This window comes from Pseudopodoces humilis, chromosome 19, assembly GCF_049639895.1.
Source record: "Pseudopodoces humilis isolate 2021_Gansu_Grassland_sample_001 chromosome 19, ASM4963989v1, whole genome shotgun sequence".
NCBI lineage: Eukaryota > Metazoa > Chordata > Aves > Passeriformes > Paridae > Pseudopodoces > Pseudopodoces humilis.
Genome location: NC_142218.1, coordinates 15010631 through 15030972, shown reverse-complemented (window position 1 = coordinate 15030972; position 20342 = coordinate 15010631). Strand labels below are relative to the sequence as shown.

The 20342-nt window shown below is 35.4% G+C and overlaps 1 protein-coding gene across 8 annotated transcripts in view; it reads left to right on the top strand.

Moving 5' to 3' along the window:
- The window catches only part of NCOA3 (nuclear receptor coactivator 3), a 56860-nt gene that overhangs the window by 18766 nt on the left and 17752 nt on the right, over positions 1 to 20342 (top strand). For 6 of the 8 annotated variants that reach the window (XM_088064453.1, XM_088064450.1, XM_014254127.2 and 3 more), the window contains 8 exons: positions 7448 to 7534; positions 13019 to 13126; positions 14895 to 15055; positions 16554 to 16654; positions 17644 to 17818; positions 18359 to 18547; positions 18758 to 18859; positions 19706 to 19846. In XM_088064453.1, the coding sequence (XP_087920579.1) occupies positions 13038 to 13126; positions 14895 to 15055; positions 16554 to 16654; positions 17644 to 17818; positions 18359 to 18547; positions 18758 to 18859; positions 19706 to 19846 (958 nt within the window). In that variant the 5' untranslated portion in view covers positions 7448 to 7534; positions 13019 to 13037. Of the gene's footprint in view, positions 1 to 7447; positions 7535 to 10537; positions 10628 to 13018; positions 13127 to 14894; positions 15056 to 16553; positions 16655 to 17643; positions 17819 to 18358; positions 18548 to 18757; positions 18860 to 19705; positions 19847 to 20342 lie in introns of all 8 variants that reach the window. The other 2 variants (XM_088064452.1, XM_088064451.1) reach the window with 2 other exon arrangements.

Sequence of the window (20342 nt, the reverse complement as noted above, 5' to 3'; positions counted from 1 at the left end):
AGCTGCACATCATGTTGCCTATCACAGTAACATGGAATAAATGCTCTTCTAAAGGAGAATGAGTAACAACTGTCAGAAATGAGGAATCACTTCTGAACTCTATTTTTGAAGCATAATTTAATGTGTTTTATGCTTCTCTTGAACAGTTGCATGGTTGCATTGTGATAACGTTGTGTGTACGTGCCTTTTAGTGAGAAAAATCCATTAACTCTAAAACTGTTGCTGCACATGCCAGCAGTAGGGTGGTGGGGAACCGGCAAAGAAAGTAACACTGATATTGAAGCTACAGAAGAACAAATTTCGTTGGTCTTGTAAATCCTATAATTTCAAAGGACCCCACTGGCGGGGGTGGGGGTGTTTTTGAAGACCATTATTGATAGCTAACTGCTGATATTGAAGTATCACTAGTGTTACCATTTCCTGTAATGAATCTGGCTGGAAAGAAGGGTATCATGGATACTGTGAAGACATTTTGTAACCAAAAAGTATTAAATGAGCAGTCACAATTTGAGAATATGTGTTGACATTCCATCCTGCTTTATTCTGTGTGTTTATTCAGAGTAGATCTTGACGTCGGTTTCATCTCCCCATATTCCACAATGGAGTCTTGCCAGGTGTTTTGGAGCTGCCCTATTAGAATTTTCTCCCCCACCACAATTTCCACACGGTGAATGAGAAATGTGAACAGAAGTTCATGCCATGGTATTTTCATCTATTTTTTCTCTATCTAGAGTAAGCAGTTTTCTATCTAGAAAGCAATTTTCTATCCACTTTCTTCTAAGCAAAAGGATGGAAAGGATGGATTTAGAGGAAATTCTAAAGCTCATCGGGACTACAATTGCACACTTCAGACTTCTGCTGGTTTATTAAGGCTTGGCAGTTCCCCCTAGATCAGCTCTTTACTGTCATGCTGGCATAAATGATGCTGAAAAAGAGTAGACATGTAGCAGTTGGACCTCAGACTTTTGTTTGGTTTTAAAAACATTACCGTTGTATCTGTCTTTTCTGCTTTTATATCCATTTCAGTTGGTGGTGAAACTACCTGCAGTGCAATGGTTCATCATGAGATGCAATAAGTGGCTTTTCCTGAGCTTCTTCCACAATAGGTTTGTCTCAAAACTGTCCTGTGCACATCCTTGTTGCAGCTTTTCAGTGATGAGTGAACTCTTGGTCTTCTGGAGCAACAATGGCTTGGGTTTCTGGATTTTAAATGCTTTTTTGAAGAGCATTTTTTATCTTTCAGGTTGCATTTGACTTGGTTTGAAGTTGACTATGTCCATTCTGGTAGAAAGTGTATATTACAGCTTTATATGTAACTTGATGAGAGATTTTTAGAAATACTTCCATTAATTTCAGTGTCATGATGTTTGTGTAACAATGTCCTACTTTGGAAGTTAAAATTTGAAAACAGTAAACTTTAGACCTTGGGTAGACGTTGCCTTGTATAATGCATTATATTCAGCCAGTAAAATAAAAACTACATTTTACTGCACTCTATTTTGTGGAAAACATAGTATGTATTGGTTGGCAATGCCTGACAGCTGATATTTCTCAAGGCTAACATGAACTTTACTCATTCTTACATTTTTAAGCAGCTTTCAAAGCTCTGCACGTACACAAATGTTCCCATGAACTTTATTCTATCTTGCATTTTTAAGCAGCTTTCACAGCTTAACATTTATACACACGTTCAGCATGTCTTACAGCTTTGAGCGTTTTGTTCTAGAGATGTTAACTCCTGCTAAGATGAGAATACACTCACAATGATTTTCATTTATCAAATTTACTCACAATATAAGCATTTTATAAACTGACACTATAATGTAAAAAAGTAAGAGTAATGTTTAAAGAGTAAAAATACTTTTTACCTATTAAATGTTTTAGTGGACTTCAGACTTTCAGTACAGGGGATTATACTAAATGTATGATACACTCTTGGAAGTATACATTTTCTAGAAATCATAAAATTGAATCTATTAAAAATGCAGTTCCTTAGTAGAGTAAATGCTAAAGCTTCTCTTTAGGTAAATGGAAACACATGTCAGAGAGAAGATACATTTTCTTTCCAGGGATGACCAATTTTTCTGGGAGCCATTTTGGCTTCATGGTTAAACAGTTCGTGTTCATTGGCCAAATAATAAAAAAAACCCTTGTCTTCCTTGTTTTAGATGTCATAAAAAGTTATGTGATTGTTTTGGAATGTTAGAAACTCTGCATGTAATTATTCTTGTCTAATAATCCTCTTGAAGAGAAAAATGTCTGGAAGAAATTATTATTTTCATGTTTTTCAGATTTTCTGTCAGTCTGCATAGTTTGCTGGTCTATTTTTAGATTTAGAGTTTCCTGTTACTTAAGTAACTTGGTGTTGTGCTGTGTTGATCACAAATGTTGGCTGCCAAGTAACTCAAGACTGAAGGTGATATAAAACTAGAATGGATGAATATGATTGTGATTATCATAATTTTAATTGCTGATCAATGGTGAAAGATACATTTTTTTCTCCTTACTAATATGCTTAATAAAAACATCATACTAACATTTACTAGCATTCATACTAAACCTTTCAACATGGAAGATACTTCAGATGACATAAGAAATAATTTTCTTTTTTCTTTTTTTATATTAGGAAATAATTTTCTTCTTCAACTAATATCTAAATTGCCAAAGATGAAAGATAAATTAGTGTCTGAAGCCAGTCTGGAATTAAGAGTTTGCTAAACCAGTTTGTTAAAAAGTCAAGGTTCAAGATGAGATTTCTTTGTTCCTGTTAGGAACCAGCATGGTTTTAAACCTTAGTTAATCTCAGACACTCCTAAGAGGCAGAATGGATTCAATGCATTTTCTGCGTTATTTTGGATTGACAAAGGTAAAGGCCAACATGAAGAAATTTTCAGAGGTATGACTTTATTCTCTCTGAGTGCGTAGTTTATGCCTTTGTCCACTGTCTCCCTAGCTGGTTTCCTGTTTCTGATGTGCTACTTAAACACCTTTTTATAATCAGCTGTAGTTAGTGCAAGGTGCAGTCTTCTGGTTTTTTTACTCCTGTACTTCCTGTTTCAGTTAATTTTCAGTTCTTCCCATGTAAACAAGCTTTCCACTTTTTAGATCACCTTTTCCCTGTGGCATCCCCTTTAACTTTCTCATGGAGCCATGTAGGTAATTTTTTGATGTTCTCTGCTCCAAAAGCTATGTAGGTATAACAGCTATTATCCAGAATTCTTGAAAACTTGAGAGGCAGCATCATCTCTCTCTCTTATTGCAATACAGTCATAAGAGGGCTGCTGTAATCACTTTTCTGTCTTGAGGGCTGGGGATGTCCTCACATAATGTCTAGAGATGTGTAAATTGATATTCCACACTGTTTCTAAGCTGCATGTTGTTCTGTTAAACACAACTAACCTCATAGGACAATTACACCATCTTTCACAATTTCTTCGTGTGCACAAGCAGTAACTGATTAATTTGCTGCCTTCCTTTTACTTTTCCTTTCCCTGTTAAAACTGTTTGATGAGATACTGGTTTTAATAGTTTGAACAGGTGCTACAAATGATGTGATGTAATGAAGAAATAAATACAACTTTGTAATGTGCTAGAAACTTCAGAATATATGTCTCACACTGTGTATATGTCTGTTTAATGAGGGAAAGTCTTTACTTATGTTTCCTTTCCTTGTTTCTGTGTGTGTGTTACACGACTGCTGCCTGATTAATCTAAAAATTGAATTCAGCTAAGAAATCCAACAAGAAACAGACTAATTTAGTTATTCCACGTGGCTTTCTAACTGCATTTTACAATATTATTCACATCTTCATGTTACAGAAAAAAAAAAGGTTTGCAAGCCTTCCTCCCCCACACGCTCCATATAGCTGTATAAGGCTCCTATTGTCTCTATTCATGTTGAGATGTCACAGATGTGTACACTCTTCTGGGTTCTTCTCTCACATGAAACTCTAATGACCATTCCTCCTTTGATTCCTTTCTCAGGCAAATTGGCATAGGCTATACAAAATGAAATTTAGGTCACAAGTAATTTTTAAATTATTCCAGTTGAGTGAGATTCTATTCTACTAGAGGTAGATTTAGCTGCCAGTATTTGTATATACTGGCAATCTATGGCAAAATATGGCAGAAGATGGTTGACTTAAAAATATCACCAAGGGGGAGTGCAGTTTTAGTATGAAATGTAACTGTGTAATATAATTTTAAAGCTATATTTATGCTATCCTGAAGATTAAAGGCAGGTGTATTCACCTGTGCTGTTAAAGCAACTAGGAGTATTAGGGATAACTAATTTGAAAAAAAATACTTTTAATTTTATGTATTTTAATATCAATATGAACATAGACATTCCTGCTCTATTTTGAGACTAGCTACCGTCGATACCATGTTTCCTGTCTGTCAGAGGGCAGGAAACATGGTATGGAGACAGTGAATTTAGATTTTAGATCTTGGCATAGATGTAGATTTCCTTGAAGTACGGGGAACACCATATGTGTTTCACCTCTTGATTCCGTACATTGAGGTGTCATGGTAGACAATTTGTATTTGCTCAGGGAACATATTAGTTGCATAGATATACAAATGGTTTAGTTGAGCAAGCAGTAGCAGTGGTCTTCCATCATTAAAAATTATCTTTCTGGAAGCAAGCAGATTTACTTTTTTCATGGTCTTGAGGTAGGTTATTTATGTATAGAAAAAACAAGCATTTACAGAAACAGGAAACTGTTCTGTATTTTGCACTACATGTCTTGTACCAACATCCTTTTATGTTTTTTTACTTTATTTCCCAGCACTCAAAAGGTAAAAAATCTGTCCATGCAGCTTAATTTCTAGTTGTTTTATAGGATGCTGACACATTTAGCTAGATTAGTTAAGGTGCTTCTTGTTACTGTTAGTTGTGTTGAATTCTGTTCCTTCAAATACCTGTGCCCTTTGAAAGGATTGTGTATTTCAGCTGGCTGCAAATTCATGACTGCATGCCACCCAGTTTCTGGCACTTTTTTTTTCAGAGGGTGATCAGTGCTTCTGTCCAGTACTAGAGGTTTGGTAGTGCAGCACACTACGTTTCTTGGAACTGCCTTTCAGTATTTAGGAAGAGGGGCTGAAATTATTGTGAGCATATTTTTACAGAATATAATAGTGGTGTTCTGTTGTTTCCTACTGGTTACGTTGTTGGAAGTCCCATTGTGGAAACCCAGACATCACTTCCTGTTTCTTTCTGGTATTTGAGCTAGAGATTTTTCTGTTTCTATATATGTATATGTTCAGTAAATTTTAAGTTGTTTTTTTTAGAATAACTGTTTACCACCTCTTTTTGGATACCAGTCTTTAGGGACTTACCTATGTTAAAAACACTCTAAATATATTCTACAACCACTTGACTGAAGCCATCAGCTGTATTGAAAGCCCAAATTACCTCTTCCAGCAGAGTGGCTTGGAAATTAGTCAAGATTGAAAACCCCCTTCAATATTTTCTTGGCCTGCTGTGTTTGAGCATATCAGTTCTCACTGCCAGGATCATTCAAATAAGTAGCATGGCTGCATCATGCCCAGTTGGCTTTTCCTTGCAAAAGCTATATCCTGAACAAGCACATCTAGCCTGATAAGGTAGTACCTGTTCACAGCTGAGCTCTGAGGACAGCAGTTGTTCTGAAGCTAGAATGCAGCTCACATATCTTTGGAGCTCTGATGAGATGCAGTGGCCACTTCAGCACAGTGCTTTGTTTGGAAGCTGACAAGTGACAAATTCTTACAAGTGTTTGGCAGTGTGTGGTGAAGGCATAATGATAAAAAATAGTCATTTTTATAACAGTGGGTTCACTGGGGCCCCACTTTTCTCTGTCTTACATTTTGTTTGCTGTTAACATGGTCCTTTATCTGTTGTTCTGACTGGCAAACCGGGATGCGTAGGAAGCAAATTAACAAGTAATGACATTCCAAAAATAGGTATCACACATTATTTATCAGAGGAGCGGGAGACGAACTGATAAGGTCTGAAAAATCAGTCTCCCTAAGATGGAATGTGCACTATAAAATGAATGTGTGTGAAATTAGGAATATTTAACATGTTGCAACAAACTGTGCTTCACTGGCATTATAGATGGCACTTTTTTTTTTTTTTTAACTGAAAGTGCTGCTTCAGTGAAGTCTCTGGGTCATTTATCAAATGACCTATCAAATCACCTTTTTGTCTGTGAGAAGAATGTGGGAGGGAGAAAGAGGTGAGAATGATCAAATGCCTATGTTTTGGAATAGTATTTTATTAGTTACTGTACTGATGGGGGAAGTGCAGGATTAGCACAGTGGTACATCAATACAACTAATACAATTTCCTGTTTGCTTCATCATATAAGTATAGGTGCTTTCATCTTAAAAGGTAATGAAAGACTTTTTAGTATAAACTAGTTACAGTACATCAAAACCTCTTTATTTACTCAGTGTGCATGAGTGTCTGTTTCAGTAGTTTGTTACATTGCACTTTCAGATTCACAAAGCTGTAGTAAAGGTTCAGTGGCATTTTTTATCTGCCGCATTTGCCCCTCCCTCAGAGGTTTAAAAATATGTTGATCTTATGCATTTAATTTAAAGTGTATTGTATTCGGGTTCTTTTTTTAAATAGGCACATTGTTTATCTCTGAAACATTTAAGGAAGGTTGCAAATGCTACCATTTTTATGTCTTTTAAAAAGTAACCACTGTGTTTACCATATCTGGCACATTATATATAGGTGTATTTTTAACCCAAACACAGTGTAGTGTGTTCTGTCTTTAGGTGTCTGTCATATTGTTGTTGTCTGTGACACAGGTAATAATATGACTTGTCACTTAGCCATCTCATCCATGTAATGTGTAATGTAATGATGTTTCTTTATGTGTTTTAAAAGTTGGATCAAAAAACCTGCCATATGTAAACTTAGATTTGGTAGCCAGGCTGTGTTGGATGCTAAGTTTCTACATGATGTGAATTGATTATCTTTGTATAATCATCCCGAGAGTGGGGAAATCAGTTAAAGGTCAGTATGTTGAGCTCATTGAGATCAAAACATGCTGAATGATGTTTTCGTTTGAGCACTCTTGGGCTTTGGTCGAGCAGGCTTTAGACAGGAAATTGTATGCTTGTGTGTTGAAGGTTGGACTGACATTGTGAGATCTGATGGGGAAGCTGACTGCACAGCCCCAAATGCCAAGCACTTAGTGCATGTCTGTGCTTTGATATAAGCACCCTAATAACCAAAACTAATTAATGTGAAGCAGAACAGACCACAGTGTTAAAATAAAAGATTTTTTTTATTTAAGATGTTAAGCAGTTGGCTAATACCTCTGTATTTAGAAGAGGAGCATGTGGGTTTAGAGTAGGGACAACAGAGTTGAATGGTCAACTGTTCAACTGTATAGCAGAGATGACAGTTACTTGAAAATACCTATTATATATTTTTTTTGTTTTTCAGGATGTGACTTAAAATGACTTCTGATTCTGAAGGTCCTCTGAAAAATATGCACTGCTTGAATGTTTGCTAAGGACTCGTAAGTAACTAGTAAGTAAGGACTAGTAAGTGATCTCACATTTAGACTATATATACCTGAACACTTTTAAAGCTACAGTTTAGTATATAAAAAACATGTACTTAAAAAAGGAAAAGGAGTAGAGGGAAGAAAGAAGAAAAAAAACCAGCTTACACCAAAAACCCTACTGCACCACTGCCAGAAAGTGAAATTGCTGCTTATAATCTTGTGGATCCCTGTCTGTGTAAGTGGAAACATCAGTTGCTTCTGTGGTCAGTCTTAGAGCAGAAGAATCTGTATAATATCAAGAGTATTTTGAATCAGAAGTTTCACTGGAAACCTTTGATATGTTTTTACATGTATTTGAGGGAGATACAAAGTTGAAATAACAAATTTCCACTAAGTATACTGAGTTGCAGAATGGAACATCTTCTAGTTTTATTTTTTATCAAAATTTAAATATTGCAATCTGCATCTTGCAGAAATGTATATCTTATATCTTGATTTTTAGGAGGGAGGATTATATTTACTATTTTAACATTATATACAATCTTAAAATGATCCAGGGCATCCTCATGATTCATTGAAATGAACTTTTTAGATTTAATTCTTTGTAACTGGATTAATGAGTAATGCTAAGCTCTGCTTAGTCAATTCTTCAAACAAGAAATCAGCTCAGACAAAAGAGCTTCCAAGGATGCAAGATACTGCTAGTACACATGCTTAATATAGGAAAAATTTGGTGGTTTCATGGGACCAGCAAAGTATTAAAAATGTTTTCATGCAAAAAACATGATTTAATAAAATATTTTGGATACGTTTTAAATTAGTATTGTATAGCTGTGCATTTTGGAGGGCTTCTGTTTCAGCAAAACAGATACAAAAACTAAATCTGAAGCATGTAATTGTTTGTATTTTTGGGCCCCTGCTAGGACAAAACCTTACTTCCCATGTGCTGGTTGGTGAAGAGGTCTTCCATCTACCAGCTACTGAGGACAGGGGCACACTTGAGCTGGACAAGGAAAAGAATGCATTGAAAGACTAACAGGAAGCAATCTAAGGGATATGAAGTTTTAGTAGCTTTCCAGATTCTGTGGGGGTGAGTTGAGTAAGACCAGGGAAGAAATAGTTGTATCAAACTGAGAACTTTCTTCTTACTGTGCTTAGTAATTTCAACATCCTTTTGGCTTGAATGCTCAGTAGGAAATGGCCTGAGGAACTTTCTCCATTGCAAACATACTGTATTGTTGGTATGTGCATTGTTTTCTTGTTACTCCAGGGTGGAATTTTAGAAGACAATGGATTTTGCCCTGTCAAAATACTGAAACCCTGGCAGGTTGGACACTGCTACTCATAAATGCTCATGATTTTTTTGAATTCTATGATTTTGTTTGGAGGGCTGTAGATATGTTGTTGCAATGGATGGATTAGTAATTACTGAAACTTACCTGCCATCTACAAAACCCAGTACCTCTACAACAAATCATTTACGCTTTTCACTGAGAAGTGAATAGACCTGACATACGAAAAGCATATGGTACATTGCAAAGGGTATAGGCATGAGCACCTTAATAATCAGCACAGTTATTGCTGAGCAAGAAGATCTTAGTTTTTTGTTTTCTTGCATTGAGAAGAATGTTGGAAAACTTCAGATTATACCTGAAAAGATGTTGCAAATAATCATGGAAGTTTGGAAAAATTTTGCTCCAAATATTGCTGCCTTTGGTTCCACTCCACTTGATGGGGCTAGGAGCATCATGATATAGTGGTTCATTATTCCTACAATCAATGGAATTGAACAGTACCTCTGAAGGTTTGTTTTGAAGACTTTGTTTTGGGTAATTTATACTGATCTGAAATTTACTAGAATTTCCTGTATTTGCCCAGTTTTATGTAGTAACTGAGCTATTCAGTCAAATTAAGCTAGCTTTCAGATTTATTTTAATCATGCAAATAACAGAAAGAATTTCACTTTAATTCTTTTCTTTAAGAAATGTTTATTTTAGGTATGTAATAATGTGTGGTGTATAACTAGCAGAGAAGTCTTTGTAGCTAGCATTAATGGTTTGTAAGCCAGAAATAATGCTGTTGCTTCTTAGCTCAGAAAGTAAGTTTACAAAGATGCCTGTGTTAATTTATTTCCTTTTTCTTTTAGTAGCAAAAATGTATAAAGTTTCAACTTTTTAAACCTCTGTTTCAGAGCTGTCTTTTGAAATAATTAACTTCAGGAAAACTCCCCAAAACCCCCAAAATAGCCTTCCTTTTGGAAAAACTTTTTAGCCTATTAGAAATTACAGGTTCATCTTCAATGAAAAAATATAGCACCTGGTACTTTTAAAACTGGTGATTTCTTTCATTATTAACTCACTGCATAGTAGCTTCTTTTGCAAATACTTCCTGTAGCTGGAAAATTAGTTTGACCGTTAACAATTTGTTCTGTAAATCCATCTGTATTGGGAAGCAGCTTCTGTAATTTCCTTAGCTAAACAGTTAGAGTCGTTCTAGGCATGACCTGCCTGCGCAGCTTGTAATGATATTCTTAGGGAAAGGAAAATACATGTGCAGCAGAGTGAAGTACCACCAGCTACTTGCGTGTAAGAGTAGGGAAACAGCCTGTGCAAATTACTGATTTTTCCTTCCTTGTCTAAGCTCCTATATTTATCATGTTTCTGAGAAAAAATGTAGTAAATTTTGGTTTTCTATTTAATTACATTGTGAAGTTATTTACATATGTTATATACAGTACAAGTAGATGTTAAACCAAAAATGACATTTTTATTCTAAATCATTTAATACAACCATGTAACCTTCAAAATTATGTTAGAGTGAAATGTCCGAGCTCGAATTTTCAACTGCTTAATGTGTTTCAAATGCTTTCTTCTCTTAAGCAGAATTTACTCTTGGCTTCAGACATACTTGCTTTGTCCACACCCTTCCTGAGCTAGCCTTAAGACTTGCATTTTAAGCTCTTCCTTTCTCTTTCCACATTAGCTCTTAAACCTTCAGCTCTGTTTATACTCAGCCTGTAAATGTAGTTCCAGGGAGGAACTGTAATTCCTGGAGTAACTGGAAGTGTGCACATGTGTCACCCACAGCATGACTGAAGATGCAGCCTCAGCGGTGAGGTCTGTAGACCTAAGACCTTGAGTCGTACGTAATGCTGAATATCAGCTTCAGATAATCAACTGCATTTTGCATGATCATAAGCTGTTTTTATAATCTCTGTTTTCCAGCTGCTTACTTGTTCAGATGAGTAGTTTTTCATTCAGCTGCGTAGTTGAAGTATGACCCCTGCAGTTGTCCGGTTCTGTACTGTCATCTAGTGGCCTAACAGTGTATTTTTCTTGAGCTTCACATAAAATAGGCCACTATGTATGTATTTGGGAGGTCTTTGCCCTGGATAAAGGTCTTCAGACTTGCTCTTCCATCTCTCTATTGGGTTTGTCTTATACATTCTGTTTCTTTATCAAATACTTATATATAAGACCAAGTTCTTATCTACACTGTTCATGCCTATACTACAGAGTTAGGCATCTTCTGTAATTTTTTATTTCAAATGGAAGAATATGTTTGCTGAGTTTAGTTCTGATGCCATTTTGAAAACATGTTATCCTTCCTTTTGTAATGCATATCAATTGGCATGAGTACTGTCTATGATACAATTTTGTGTTAAGCATTGTAACATTTTCTTAGGTGCAAAGAGAATTTGTACTTTAAAAAGATGCCATTTTATTTCCGGGCTTTTTACACATTCTAGTCCTCTGTCCTGTCTAGCTTTCAAAATTTAGTACTGATATAAGAAGAATGTTCTTTTGAATTCTCCACATGTAGAATTAAAAACCTCCGTGCTGCTTTGTGCAAATCTGTTCTTGTTTGTCCTTGTCCTTTCAGTTTAGACTTCAGAAAAAACTAAAGCAGATTTTTTTTTTCCCCCCCACAAGAAGCTAATAAGCAAAAATGCAGGCAGTTGGTCAGTCAACATTAGTAACCTCTAAAGTGCTACGTGCACTCCTTTTTTCTTTCTTAGGTATCTTGTCCTGAAAGCAGTTAGTTGATTGGGTGCCCTTTCTGAGGGGTTGGTTGTCTTTGCTGCAAGGATACACTGTTGACTTGTGTTTAACTAACTTCTTGTTCAACAGGGTGCTCATATTCTGTTCTGCAGAGCTGCTTGAGTCAGTTGGCCACCAGCCTCTGATAGAAGATACCCTAACATAAACTTCATTCAGTTCTATCAGTTCCTTGTCCTTGTGATGTGTGATCATTGACTCCTAGGAATTTGGTCATCCTAGGCCAGCTTCTTTTAACAAGTGTCATAATGGTAGTTTTTGCTTGTGGAGTCAAAGAACTTATTATGTGAACGATTTCTTAGTGCCTGGGTTATTTTATACAAAAAAGTTCTCTCTGACCAGTCTAGGTCTATTAACTAAGTATTTAGCACCATTTATTGCCACTGCTGTATAGGGTGAAGACTCCAGTCTGAACTAGAGTGCAGTAAATTAAATTTACATGTAATTTGGAAATTTCTGTAAAAAGGATAAAATAGTACCAAATTTCTAACTGCCTAGATCTGTTTTGTCTCACTGTAGTACAAAAGACCAAAACCAAATTTTTTAGATCATTTTATAGTTCTAGTTATGTTCTAAAGTAGTCCAACTAGATACATAGCATAGATCCATTGCATTTTTTTCCTCCCTCAGTGTGTTGTTGATTCTAGCATAGCAGGACCTGACACGGTGTTCTTCTCTCGTCTGTGTCTGTGCTCCTTTTTTCTCTTGGGAGTGAGGGCAGAGAAGCATCATATATATCTAATCCGCCAGGTTTGTTTAACCTAATTAGACTTCAACAAAATCACCTGGTATTTTATCGGATTATGGCCCAATCTTTGCTGTGGAAGCAATAGAAATGAAAGACGGTTGAAGTCTTTGCTTGCCTTGGCCTCAAAGTTTTAGAAAACTGTATTGATTTTAGAAGGTTTAGAAAGAGATGTGAAAACTATAGTAACGTGTAAAGGTGATAATAGTAATCTGTTGACTTTATGCAGAGATGGGTATGAAATTCCTGTAAGCGCCCTGGTTTACTCCTAAGGATGAAAATTATTTGTTTCTGGAACTGTGTTTTGGTATAACATTAATTTATTGATTTCCTTTCAGGTTATTTAGATATGTTTTTAAATACTGAGAATCTCTTTTTTTCAGATTAATTGGAGCTATAGAGTGGTCCCAGTTCAATGGTGCAGATTTTAAATATCTCTGAAAAAAATTAAATGCATTTTTAACCTTTACTTTTGCTTACAGGGATAGAAAGCATTAATAACCTATGTTTTGGCTAAATACAGGGTAGATTTTAAAGAAAGGTAAGCAAATAATATTTTTTAGTAGCAAAAGGTTTATAGATTTGCATTAAGAAAATTCACTTGTAAATCTGATAAAAACAAATTACTTATCTGGATAAGTTCTCTGTATTTTAAATTAGTATTTTGAGCTTTTCATTCACAATTATTATTTCATTGCTTTTAGTTGCTGATGCTTGGTCAAGATGAGTGGATTAGGAGAAAACTCCTTAGATAGTTTGACTAATGAGTCAAGGAAGCGCAAGCCATTGACTTCTGATACACCAGGTGCGAGGTAGGTGTATATAGAATTTCCCTGGTTTTAATGAGTTTTTAAAAATGCTTTCCAAATTTGCATTGCAATTTAGAGTAAGTTTTAACTAAGGAATTTGTCTAGTTGGAAAACTCTCTAGGCCAGCTTCTGTTGTGAAGATAGGTAACTTTACTATTAGGTGTATATATGCCAAAGTTGATGAACTGTGCTTTATAATTAGACTTCTGTGGAAATTTTAATACAATGGACATACCATAGAATGGACTGAGTTGGAATGGACCTTACAGGTCATCTAGTTCCAGTTCCTGTCATGGGCAGGGATATACCTTCCATTAGGTAACGAATCCCTTTCAAAGTTGTGATTTCAAGGCAAAAGAAGAAAAACCTTTTGCTTCACCGGAATTTTAAAGGCATCATCTCATATCTGGTAATTGATTTGATGGGCCTCATTTCAGGCACATTTAGCAAAGAGTACTGCAAGAGATTGAGCTTTTTGCTGGTTTGATTGTAGTTCCATTTCCTTCAAGTTCATCTTAAATTTTGGCAATCTATGTTATCTTCCTGTCTTTCACCCAGCTCTCTCAGATACTGTGAGTCTGAGGGACTCAATTTTCTGTTCCCCACAAGCTTCATTGCTCTCCACCACATGTTCTCTTTTATCCTTTCATGTTCTTCTTCCCATAGAGTATTAACTTTTATTAAGTTCGTCATCAGGCATTACGTGTACCTTTTATATATATATTTGTCCCTTTTATATATACATCCCCAGTTCCCCATGCCAATTGCCTTCATTGTTCAACAGATTGTGTATGAGACCCTCAAATGCTTCCACTGTACCCCAGTGTCTTTTTAAGAGTGTCCTCTGTTCCATTCTCTCTTTCCCTTTCTACACTGTCTCTCTGTCCATTCAGGAGTTGTTTTTCATATTGTCTCCCTTCCTTAGCTTTATCTTTCAAGCTCCTGCTTTGTCAAATATTAGTTTGCTCCAGTGTTAGTCTGTGCATACTTTCCTAACTCCTCCACTTCTCAAAGACTGATTATTCTCCTTCAATTACCTTGATGTATCCATTCTTTCCCCTGCCCTGAGTCCTTCTTTTCTTATTCTTGCCGTGCTGTGGATGGCATTTCGCCCTGTTGATTTAGGCTGTAGAGGGTCTCTTTATTCAGCATATTAACCTGGGTAGGAAAAAGAATTTCAAAGAGACATTTTACCCAGCAACATTAGGTTGTCTGGGATTCTGCTTTTCTTGCATGTTGAGATGGCGTTTAGATCCTTATGCCTAGAAATTTATGAGGCATCACCTTCTATAGTCATCTCTTTACAGTGAAACTGAAGGGAGTTAATAGAATGTTAAAATTCAGTTTCATTTGTCTAGTAAATTTTTAGCAACTGTAAAGCAACTTCTAAAATACACTTTTACTATGAGTGCTACAGTTTTATAACAAAATCAGTTGCTGTTTTCATTAAATCTGACAGTAGAGTAATAGAGTAAAAGCAGGAGGATTTTTTTTTATTAATAGCTTTCTTCTATCCTCTTGATATAAATTTATACTTCAAATTCTTAAAAAAGATGCAAACCAAACAGGAAGCCCAAACCAAATAGCAGTGTAACAAAACACACACATTTGCCCTTCAGATTCATGTTTTCTGGAAGAATAACTACTGCCTAGGTGTAACGGCTGGATATTAAGTGAAGTACATTATTGTTCACAGAGTGAGCACAGGTTTTGTATAGGATGGTATGTAGGTATAAAAAACAATGTTTTTGATTCCTGGTCTGGTCTGCAGTGGTGAGAAGCGTCGACGTGAGCAGGAAAGCAAATATATTGAAGAACTGGCTGAGCTGATATCTGCTAATCTGAGTGACATTGACAATTTCAATGTCAAACCAGACAAATGTGCTATTTTAAAAGAAACCGTGAGACACATTCGACAAATAAAAGAGCAAGGTACGTTTCCCTTCTAAGTCAAAATTAATAGTTTAATTTCATTGTGATTCTTTTTTTGAAGCAATAGTTACTCGGGAAATTGAATAGTGGTTTTCACAATAGCATGTAACTGACCAGGTCTTTAGACTGACTCGATTCAGACCATAAATGTGCCTTAAGTAATTTTCTGCTTAAAGGTAAACAAGTATTTATCATCACTTTTTATTGGGAATCATCATTTTAAAACTTTGTATAGCCTTTCTTTCCAGTTTTGTACCACAGACAAGGTGAAAAAAAGGAGATGCTACTCTACCATCTGCTAGTACACTATACCAAATACTCATGGGTATGAATACATGCTGTTGCCTTTCACTTCAAGGAAACATATCCTTTTCTTATGGGCAAGCCTTCAATCAGTCATAGTGATTTTTATGGATTTTTTTAAATTGCTTTTTTAGTGTGATTGAGTGTACTCAGAATATAGCCAGCTCAACAAAGGAGAAAGAAGCAATGCATCATAACTTGGTAATTTCTGTCAGCTAGGTAGAGTAAACCTAAGTGATATAATACTTTTTTTTAACCAACAGATGTATGCAGAACCCATGTTTTGAAATATAGAGTGAGGGGTTTATACAGTTTCTTTTTTTAAACACCACCCCACCCCCATCTCCACCTCCCAAAGGCTAGCCTCCCAAGTCTACGTGTGTCATTTGGGCAGTAAAGCATTAAAAAAATAGAATATGCTGTGGTGTATTGTGGTGTATATCTTACCTGTTGCAGTATATTACACATCTTATGAAGACATGCAAAAATGATTTTTAAAATCCATCTTCTGTATTTAAGGTTTTTTGTAGTGTCACCTAGTGTATTCTAATATTTCATTGTAGAGTTGGGATGTTGTACTCCTCTTGTGGTCTGCTTAACCAGCCAGCAAGTACCACAAAATAAAGTTCATGATGTTTTTTTCTGTAATTCTGCCACATGGCATGGATTCCCATTCCACCTTCCCCTGCAATCAATTAACTTTTGATTCTTAGGATATGGTTTTATTATATGTATACACACACATATATACACATACCAACATACAGCTGTTAACATGAATCAAAGCCTTTTTGTGGAACAGTGGTGATGGCATCTGAAGACTGTGACCAATGATAATGAGATCAAAATAAAAACCACAAGAAAGAGATATATATAATGAGTGTGTTTAATGGCTATTGCAAGACTCAGCAGGTATTCATCTGACAGTATCTGAAAAACAACAAGAAATGTTCACAAAGCAAGTTCATCATGTCAGCTTCAACACACAGTTCAGTTTATGTGAGCAAAGACTTTGGCGTTATGTAGCCATGACGTTTTTTCTGGTCTTAGTGACCAACAGTGTATGAGCCCTCCTCTCTCATTTGTGCTTCTTTTTGCCTTTATTTCACATGCTTCCTAGGATCAGGCTTGTAATATTAAAATGTGGCCTTCACATGAAAAGTTGCTTTAGGGAAATGTATCTTTTGGCTTTCAGGAAAAGCAGTTTCTAATGATGATGATGTTCAGAAAGCTGATGTATCATCCACGGGTCAAGGAGTTATTGACAAGGATTCACTGGGACCTCTTTTATTACAGGCAAGTACAAACTATGCTCTGGTAAATCCCTATGGAACCAAATACTTAACGCAGGTGAAAACATTACAATTAAATATGCAATCCTGTAGTAATAAAATAGCATGCAAGAACCATTCAGAAGTATGATTGAAAGGGTCAGGAATAAAATCTATCATGCTTTCTTAATTTTGCTGAAATTCTCTGTAGAAGGAAATAGAATAGCCTTTGACTTTTCTTAATATTCCTATGCTTTATTTACTCCAGCGGTCATTAGCAAATTTCTACCGAAACAGTGCTTATTTGTACAAGGAATATTTTATTTCTTGTAGGGGATAGATATTAAATGGAGGAATTTTTGCAAGGAGAGCTTTGTAACGTATGTTTCCATTTGTGTTACTAAATTATGAAGCATTTTAAATGAATGTTGCCATAAAGTAAAATAACCCAATAATAATAGTAAACAAAGGTACATAGCATATAGCCTTTCTTTATGCCTAGAAAGCCAGTCTGATATTTACAAGTTCATCAAAGCGTTTTTGAAGCTTAATTTTTTAACATCGATACTGAATTTCTCTTTCAATTAAGAACATACAGTATTTGGCTAGATTCTCCTGTCTCATCACTTGATAATGGAAATGCCTTCATATTCATGATTTACTACTTGTTTCTACTGATCTTCTTATTTCAATTTGTTAACTATTGAATTAATGTTATAAATTCATGATCTACTGTTCATATGAATCAAGAATGAAACAAGAAGGCTGGTTATCAATGTGAAAGCTGAATGGAATATCACATGGACATATTAATTATTATTATTTATTATTATTTAAGTAATTCCCTACCAAACACACTTTTCCTCAAAGAAGAATTTAAAACTTCATCTCTGTCCTTGAAAATCAGTGAATATATTGTAAATTGACATTTATCACCCACACAGTTTTTGAACTATATTATGTTCAAAATTAGTCAGTATGTCTTATATGATATGTTGTCACGTTAATATTTAGGCACTGGATGGCTTCCTCTTTGTTGTAAATCGAGATGGGAACATAGTATTTGTATCAGAAAATGTTGCACAGTATCTGCAGTATAAGCAAGAAGATTTGGTTAATACAAGTGTCTATGGTATCCTGCATGAAGAGGACCAGAAGGACTTTCTTAAAAACTTACCTAAATCTTCAGGTAGTAAAAGTTGATTCACTACACTTACTAGACTACTTGAAAGCAATCAGAGAAGAAAAAATACCTTGTAAATGATAACCTTTCAAAACAGATTACTTATATAAAGGATATTTTACTACAAAAATATCTCTATCTTGATAAGTATTACTGTGTTTTTACAATAGCATGCCATCAAAAATAAGTATGCTGGAAATTCACACTTTACTTTAGCCTTTGCAATTTGTTTACCTGTGACTTTAAAAGAGTGACACTAAAGGAGTGCCTTCCCTAATACCACAAGGCTAGCTGAAGGAACTGCTTGTTTTTAAAATACGTGCATGACTTTTCAGCACTCCTTCAAGTGCAAAACAGAGAGTGTCTTTTCCTTGGTGCTTAATACTCCTATTTCATACCAAGCTATAGTGATGGTATATTGAGAAGGCATCTTAAAATAGTCTTTAATATCTGTAATCTAGGAACAGGATATCTAAATGAAGAAGAATCAGCTATGAGTTGATTGTAACTGAAAATCTGTATGAATTCTTACTGTGTTCTTTTAAGTGAATGGAGTTGCTTGGACTAATGAAACACCTAGACAGAAGAGCCATACATTCAATTGCCGGATGATGGTGAAAAGCTCTCATGATTTCTTGGAAGATGGAGGTGGCTGCCAGGATATACGTCAAAGATATGAAACTATGCAATGCTTCGCTTTATCGCAGCCAAGAGCTATGATGGAAGAGGGGGAAGGTAGGAATTTTTGTGGAATTGTCATGCATAGAAATTTCTATGAAAAGCTCTTTGTTGTTTTGCAAACCATTTTCAAGAACTCAGCAACTTTAATCCTTACTGTCTGTGTTTCCATTGTAACAACAAAAGATGCATCAGCTATTTTATTAGATTCTTCAATACAATAAAACGGGGTATTAAGAAAGAAGAAACATTCTTTTTTAAATACAGATTTGCAGTCCTGCATGATTTGTGTGGCACGTCGTATCACAACTGCAGAAAGGGTGTTTCCAGCGAATCCAGAGAGCTTTATTACAAGACATGATCTTTCAGGTAGGAAGTATACCCAGGAGGAAGGTATGAAGGAGTCTTCTTTATCCATGTGCTCTTGTTTTAAATAAATGGAGTATGTATTGTGTACCTGTAGTGACTAACAGAATTCATACTGAGAATTCACAACTGCTTTTTACAATATGCCATTGTTGGTAGTGAGGTGTAATAAAACCTGTGGGAGGCATTTTCTTCTCTATGTTTATATCTCTTCTGTTTATGTTTTATATGTCTTATGTATTTATCTCTTATGTTTCTTAACTGTTCAGTAGGTTGGTAAAAATCATTACTTGTGTTTTAACTAGCATTTCAAATGGTTATTGTTCTGCTTTCCTTTATGCGGAAGAAATATTTTAGGTCATAACTGAAGCGAATGGTAGTCCTTTAGAATGTTTGTATTTTTATACAATACATGAGCTAATGCTTAAAGTAGTTTATGCTGTTTAAATTAAAAGAGCTGTATAATCTAAACGGGACGTTTTCAGATGGCAGTTTGTGTTTATGGTGTTCATTTGATGTAGTTGCTCAGTATTTTTTAAAATTTTACTCTGTGTGCATCCCTTAGGTGCCTGTAACTAGAGACTAAAGTTACTGTTTTCTAAAGCTCTGGCATTGACCCGTGGGCGATTAACTTCCTCTTACTCAGTTATATAAATCCCTTTGAATAGTGATACTTTAACAAGAAGCATCATATTCTCATATGTCAGATAATTCATAAATATAATTTATGCATGCTCAGAACTTGGTGATTAAAAGGGTTGTATTGGAGCCTTATGAAATGTACGTTTATACAAAAAGAATTGTCATAGACATAAAGAGTTTAACTTGTGTATTTTCTTTCCTGTTAAGGCAAACTTGTCAACATTGATACAAACTCACTACGATCTTCCATGAGACCTGGCTTTGAAGATATAATTCGTCGGTGTATTCAGAGATTTTTATGCCACAATGATGGGCAGTCCTGGTCAAATAAACGCCACTATCATGAAGGTAAAAATCAGTTTACAGTATTTGGATCATATTGCTTCTCCTAGGGGCTGCATTTTTTTTCTGAAAAACAAAAATGCTAAATTCTGCCTGTGTTCCTTTTTTTTCATGGGTTTTGTTAATTACTATGGATGACCTCAAGAGGATGACCTCTTGAGAATGAGGAATTCTGCTGGAAGTTGTTTTGTTTTTTCCATGTGCTTGTTTAGGAAATGAGCATGGGAAATACCTGATCTGGGGTCCTCAAGGAAGCTGTTTTTCCACAGATGGATACATCAATGACAGAGACAGTTATATTTCTGTGATGATATGTCATTTTTAATTATCATTAGCTTGTTATTTTTGGTTAATGTTAGTTTGACATTATTTTAATTCACTTTTTCCTTTGGTAAAGAACCACTCTCTGAAAGTGTTAATAGTTGTCTTGATGCCTTTTTCTTGTTCTCAAGACACAGGGCTCAAAATATTTTCAGTTTTCCAGTGCCACATATTTTGTAAT